The sequence below is a fragment of the Scyliorhinus torazame genome, chromosome 17, assembly GCF_047496885.1.
Source record: "Scyliorhinus torazame isolate Kashiwa2021f chromosome 17, sScyTor2.1, whole genome shotgun sequence".
Classification (NCBI taxonomy): Eukaryota; Metazoa; Chordata; class Chondrichthyes; order Carcharhiniformes; family Scyliorhinidae; genus Scyliorhinus; species Scyliorhinus torazame.
Genome location: NC_092723.1, coordinates 64,646,628 through 64,653,657, shown reverse-complemented (window position 1 = coordinate 64,653,657; position 7,030 = coordinate 64,646,628). Strand labels below are relative to the sequence as shown.

Sequence of the window (7,030 nt, the reverse complement as noted above, 5' to 3'; positions counted from 1 at the left end):
CCAGGCCCGACCAGCAATGAAGCCCAAGCTGAAACCGTAAGGCTCCCGGAGACGACAACACCGGAACAAGCACCACCACCACCACCGGGGCCGAGGCGATCGACACGGACGAACAGACCGCCTGACCGACTCGTGGCGTCGATCTAACAGTACAATATGTGGACTTTTAACGAGAACATTTTGTCTTTTCCTGACGATTACTGTAAATAGTTTGAAAAAAAAAACCTTGTACATACTGTAATAACATGCGAAAGTTTTCCTCCCAGGACCAGCCTTGTAAACCCTTACCACCATGCGAAGCATCACCCCGCCGGGTTCATTTTTAACAAGGGGTGAATGTGGTAGTATGCATTAGGGGTCATGTGGGACTGTGAAGCCATGATGTCATTGGCTGACAGATCCCGGGTCCTGGTTGGACGTTGACCTCTAGCTCCGCCCCGAAGGCGGAGTATAAGTACCTGGAGTCCTCCCCCGCAGGCAGTCTACTACTGAACTGCGGGGGAAACAGTCACGCTTAATAAAGCCTCATCGACTTCACTCTATTCGTCTCTCGGAGTCTTTGTGCGCTACAACTTGTTCCCCAGCAGCTCAGTTACAGAATGCGGCTGCTGGGAGAACTCGAGCTCTTATACTCAGGAGCTTGCAGGCACGAGCACCAAGCAGGGTTGCCCTGTCAGGCATGACGATTTCAAATCGTAACGTTGCCTTGATCGCCTTGTTGGATACCCCTAGTTGACACGAGCCACTGGCAGCTATGGCATTGCCATTGTAGTCAAGGAGCTGGCATGCCAGTGGAGGAATGCTTGTTTGGCTCGGATGGTGTCGAGGTCGGATTGTGAGATGAGGTTCGCAGACGCGCCAATGTCCAGTTTAAATCGGATGCGAACCTTGCTAACTGTGAGGACAGCACACCACTCGTCGTCGGGATCCACACTGAGGATCGAGAGGCATTGCGCAGGTGTGGTGGAGGCCAGCTCATGTGTGGTTATGATGCCCACCCGATATGGAGACTTGAGGCCGTCAGCATCAGTGTTCGTTGGGCTGTCGGGATCAGAATCTGGCATGCCTTGTATCGAGTGGATACTTCTGCGCCGCAGCTGGGATCGCTGGTTGCTGAGCGGTGGAGCAGATCTGCAGAGAGCTGCGTAGTGGCCAAGTGTGCCACACTGGAGATATCGGCGTCCTTTTGCCGGACATTGCCGCTTTAAGTGGGCGGAGCCACAATTCGGACACATCAGCGCGATCCGTGCGCCATCGCGCATGCGCAGTGTGGTCGGCCGACATACGCACCTGCGCTGTCGGGTTTCCGGTTTCGTCGTCCACTCGGTCATGGCACGCATGTGCAGGGATCCAAGAAAAGCGCGCAAAACGGCCACTCTCCTCGATGCTCAGGCCCTGCATCTGTGCAATGACCTGCACCCTTTCTGCCTTGTGGGAGGCCAGATTTGCAGTTTCTGCTGCCCTGATGTGGGGGTAACGATTCTTGGCATGCTCATGGACAACTCATGTCTCAGTAGCGACAGAGAGGGTCAACTGTTTGACTGTCAGGAGCTGCCGCCGAAGGGAGTCAGAGTGGACCCTGAAAATGATCTGATCCCAGATCATGGAATCAGCCGTCGAGTCACAGTTACATGACTGCGCTAGGATGCGGAGATGGGTCAAGAAGGACTGAAAAGGTTCATTCTTACCCTGAACCCTCTGCTGGAAGATGTACCGTTCAAAGCTCTCATTCACCTCAATGTCGCAGAGGCTGTCGAACATCAGCAGGACTGTTTTGAATTTCATTTTGTCTTCGCCGTCGGCGAACGTAAGCGAATTGTAGATATGGATGGCGTGGTCCCCCACAGTGGAGAGAAGTAGCGCGAACTTCCTGGCATCCGATTCTGCCTCGAGGTCGGAGGCCTCGCTGTACAAGAGGAACTTTTGCTTGAAGATTTTCCAGTTGGCGCCGAGGTTGCCGGAGATGCGGAGTTGCAGAGGAGGCTGGACGTTTTCCATTTCGCTGGACGGCTGCTTGCTGGTCGATGCTGATTCACTCGAGGTAGGCCCGTCAAGATCAATATCACTCTGGTACCATGATGTGTTAGGCAGGTTGGTTCGATGTGGACTGCACTCGATGCAGGGAAGTTAGAAACAGACGTCTAACACAGGAGAAGATCCAACACTGTTTTATTCAACTAGATGAACTGCTGTACATATTCAACTGTGATTAACATTAACATAGAAGTTACAGTGCAGAAGGAGGCCATTCGGCCCATCGAGACTGCACCGGCTCTTGGAAAGAGCACCCTACCCAAGGTATCAAGAATCCCAAGAATCAAACTTGGGACCCTGGAGCTGTGAAGCAATTGTGCTATCCACAATGCTACTGTGCTGCCACGTGGGTCGACACTATACTGATCTGACTAGTGACCTTGTAGTAGCCTGATCAGACTTACTAGCTACCGCATGGTGTTTGCACTGTGCTAGCTCGTGGACTCTGTCTCAGTAGCTGGGTCCCGAGAGAGCGGGAAACCTAGTGCCCTTTGGCTTTATAGTGGTAGTGTCCTGTTTGGTGATTGGCTGTGCTGTGTTGTATGCTTACTGGTCATCCTATGTGTCAATCACTGCCTGTCTGCATCTCATTATATACGTGAGTGGATATTATGACAACACCATCAATATATTTCAATAAATAAAATTCATCAAAGGGAATGAAAATAAATTTTTGGGGTAGGGGGTTTAAAGCTGCTGTGATTTTTCTCCAGGGTGGACTCCTGGCCAATCCAGGAGGATTGGGAACAGTGTTCCGGTCCCTGACCCGGAGGAGAGTGGACAAGGCTTTTTGATGACGCTTTTAATGTCCCGGATGAAGGGGCGGGGCTTTGTTGAAGGGGTGGGGCCTATTGTGACGCTGGTGATGCCCCGGATGAAACAGGCGGTGTGACCGTTGAGCTTTCCATATCCCGGATGAAGGGGACGGGGGCTCCGACCAGCTTTCCATAGCCCGGATGAAATGTCAATCAAGTTGTTTATTTTGTGGCAGCAAGATGGCGGCTTCCATGTTGAAGGTTGCTGTGGGAAGCCGGGCCTACAGCTCGGGGATCCGGGACGTCCTGTGGAAGCTGGGCCGCCTGAACCACGTGGCGATCGCGGTGCCGGAGATGGAGAAGGCCCGCTCCTTCTATCGGGACGTGCTGGGGGCCCAGGTCAGCGAGCCGGTGGCCCTGGCCGAGCACGGGGTTCTTACCGTCTTCGTGGAGTTGGGCAACACCAAGCTGGAGCTGCTCGAGCCGCTGGGCCCCGAGAGCCCGATCCGCGGCTTCCTGCAAAAGCACCGCGACGGTGGCATGCACCACATCTGCATCGAGGTGGACCACCTGCCCGACGCCATCCAGCAGCTGCGGCAGCGCCAGATTCGTACCCTGAGTCCGGAGGCTCGGATCGGAGCCCATGGCAAACCCGTCATCTTCCTTCATCCCAAAGACTGCGGCGGGGTCCTGGTGGAGCTGGAGGAGGCCTGAGGAGAGCGGGGGACGGCCTGGGATCACCTGAAACTGAGCTAAAACCTGGAAACTTAACACCCGGGGGGAGCAAATTGCACAAGTTGAGGAGGATTGTGACTTCTCCGTATCCAAATGCGTCCAGGAGCTAGTGCCAGCGGCATTTTCTGATCATCCAGACTGATTAGAGACCTGGCGTATGATCAAAAATCAAGCCATTCAGCAAACCTGGAATATGTCAGAAGATCATTTGCTGTGTGAAAATACCAAATGTGAAAGGGGATTGAGACTCCCATGTATGACCCATCTGCTGCTCCCTCCTTTGCCCACAGCCTCAAATTTAAATTTGGGGTATTAATCCCTTTCATTTAAGCATTAATAAAGACGTGGGGCGGGTGATAATTGTGGGCAAATTGCTTTGGTGTGTTCAATGTTCCATTCTCGTGTGTATCGGGATAACTCCGATGTTAAATCCATATTCCGAGCTGCCTTCAGAATACTCCTCCATTAGATCTTTGTGAGACCAAACCATGTTCTTACTTTGCTTACAGCTCACATTTAAATGAAAACAGCCTTTGGCACAGTTGATTTGACTCATTCAAAGTGTCAGCCTTTGCTGTGATGGTAGCGATCTTGTTACTGAGTCAGCATGTTCAGTCTCACAACATAACATGAGTGAATGATGGTGGTTGATGCTTCTGTGCAATACTGAGGGCTACCATCTCTGAGATGAGATATTAAATGAAGGCCCTGTCCTGGTGAATATTTGTCCATCAACTGACAACCCAGAAAGGGGGTGAACCTGATCTCCATTAATGTAAATATAATTAAATGGCTTTACAATGTACCTTCCAGCCCCGTGTGATGTTCTCCACCCACCCCCAAGGGGCACTACTGGTTTTCAAAATCAAAAACTAGTCATGGTGACCACGCGAGGGGTGCAGATGTGCCGGGGGCACATACCACAAATATTGCAAATCCTTCTCCATTGGGGGAGGAGAAAAAGTGCCCCCTCCACTTCTGTGAGGTGAGGGGTGTTGTCCCAAAGCTTGTGGAGTGGGGTCCACCATGGCCTGGAGGGGGAGGGGGGGTGGCGTTGGAAGGGAGGTCAGTGTTCTTGCTGATCAGGGTGCCCTTTAAAAATGGTACTTGATCTCTAGCTGGGCTTGCCAGCTCTCTGAGGCCCCGCCAGAGTGACAGTTCGAAATACACCCACCAATTTTATTTTTTCTCTGACAAAGTGTCAGAAGACCTGGACAGAATCTGGCTGTGTTTCTGGGGGGAAACGCACCAGTCGTCAGTCAAAGCCTGACACTACTTTTTTTCGGAAAATTCCGTCCACTGTCTCTCAGCACAGCACTTACATAGTTTACAAATAAAGATATCATTTTCACCATCTAACTTCATGGTTCACGCTTGCACTCACTTGTCTTGTCAGCTGGAAAGATATTCCGTGAATAGAGATTGACCAGTTGGCCAGTGTTTAATTCAGCCAACCTAGCAATCTTATTCAATGAGCTGTTAAGTAAAATTGAATTAAATATGCCACACAAAATGGTTTGCCTAAAGTTGAGATTGAGAAAATCTGAGGGAACATTTAATCCATTTAATACCTGACCTGGAGAACATATGCTTGACCTTCGGTCCCCAATATACAAACAAATAAAAGTACAGCACAGGAACAGGCCCTTCAGCCCTCCAAGCCTACGCCGACCATGCTGCCTGTCTAAACTAAAATCTTCGACACTTCCGGGGTCCATATCCCTCTATTCACATCCTATTCATGTATTTGTCAAGATGCCCCTTAAACGTCACTATCGTCCCTGCTTCCACCACCACCTCCAGCAGCGAGTTCCAAACACCCACTACCCTCTATGTAAAAAACTTGCCTCGTACATCTAAACCTTGCACCTTAAACTTATGCCCCCTAGTAATTGACCCCTCTACCCTGGGAAAAAGTCTCTGACTATCCACTCTGTCTATGCCCCTCATAATTTGTAGACCTCTATCAGGTCGCCCCTCAACCTCCGTTGTTCCAGTGAGAACAAACCAAGTTTATTCAACTTCTCCTCATAGCTAATGCCCTCCATACCAGGCAACATTCTGGTAAATCTCTTCTGCACCCTCTCTAAAGCCTCCACATCCTTCTGGTAGTGTGGCGACCAGAATCGAACACTATACTCCAAGTATGGTCTAACTAAGGTTCTATACAACTGCAACATGGCTTGCCAGAGCATGTCCCGGCCAATGAAGGCAAGCATGCCGTATGCCTTCTTGACTACCTTCTCCACCTGTGTTGCGCCTTTCAGTGACCTGTGGACCTGTACACCTAGATTTCTCTGACTGTCAATACTCTTGAGAGTTCTATCATTCACTGTATATTCCCTACCTGTATTAGACCTTCCAAAATGCATTACCTCACATTTGTCCAGATTAAACTCCATCTGCCATCTCTCTGCCCAAGTCTCCAAACGATCTAAATCCTGCTGTATCCTCTGACAGTCCTCATCGCTATCCGCAATTCCACCAACCTTTGTGTTGTCCGCAAACTTACTAATCAGACCAGTTACATTTGCCTCCAAATCATTTATATATATTCTGAACAGCAACGGTCCCAGCACTGATCCCTGCGGAACACTAGTCACAGCCCCCCAATCAGAAACACGTTCCTTTTCCCAGCACTAATTATCCTTACCTTGATCAGCTTAAAATCTGGCATTTGTTTTATTTTTAAAGTGAAATCAGCTGGAGGTTGAATCACAGAAAACTCATTTCCAGTGTTGAGCATGAGCACTTCTAAGTTAATTCTGTATGGTTCAAATGAAGCTGAGTATTCCCTACAATGGTCCTTATCTTCCAATTATATTGTTTGAATGGAAACCACAGTAGGGGCATAGGCTGCAAATTTACCAGCCAATATCGTTGGCCCCTGGGATCGGGCAGCTTTGATATTGCAGCCCCTGCTCTTCCCTATGAATCCTCTCTGGGATATAAAAGAATATTCCTTGTGCATGGGGTTGAAGGGAGACTACCTATTTAATACAGGTAAGAAATGCGGATGTTTTCACAACATGTCTTTCCAAAAAAGCTTGTTTTCCTTCTGTGAAAGCACAAGCGAACATTGAGCACAAAGGACTCAAGTCAAACATTTGTTCCTCTTTAAATAGATAGAAGTTTAACAGGAAAAGGTCATGCCAGTTGATTCTACAATTGGGTGCTCCTGGTGAAGTGGTTGGGAACACCAGGGTTGAATAGGAATTAAGCCACTCTAGGCTCAGTTTCCTGACTGTCAGTGCTCAAATCAGAATCAGCCCTATGGTGCACTGTCTCAACCAATCTCCGCCTTGAGCAACAGAGTCTCATTTCACAGAACCAAAAATCTTACAGCTCAGGTAAGATTCAGGTAAGTAAATATTCAGCCCATATTTCCTGTGAGAGCTCTTTGAAAAAGCTCTCAGAATAGCTCCCTCATCCAACTCTTTGCCTGCAATATTTGCCTATTCAAGGAGATACCCAGCTCCCTTTTGAAACTTACCGTTGATTCTGTG

The 7,030-nt window shown here is 49.3% G+C and overlaps 1 protein-coding gene across 1 annotated transcript; it reads left to right on the top strand.

Moving 5' to 3' along the window:
* The first annotated feature begins 2,773 nt into the window (after positions 1 to 2,773).
* Positions 2,774 to 4,329, top strand: mcee (methylmalonyl CoA epimerase). The gene has a single exon (XM_072480559.1). It carries the CDS (start codon positions 2,991 to 2,993, stop codon positions 3,501 to 3,503), a length of 513 nt encoding a protein of 170 aa, XP_072336660.1. The 5' UTR covers positions 2,774 to 2,990; the 3' UTR covers positions 3,504 to 4,329.
* The last annotated feature ends 2,701 nt before the right edge of the window (positions 4,330 to 7,030 follow it).

What these genes read in the sequence shown, in the direction of transcription:
- mcee (XM_072480559.1), top strand. Translation starts at nt 2,991, where the DNA reads ATGAAATGTCAATCAAGTTGTTTATTTTGTGGCAGCAAGATGGCGGCT.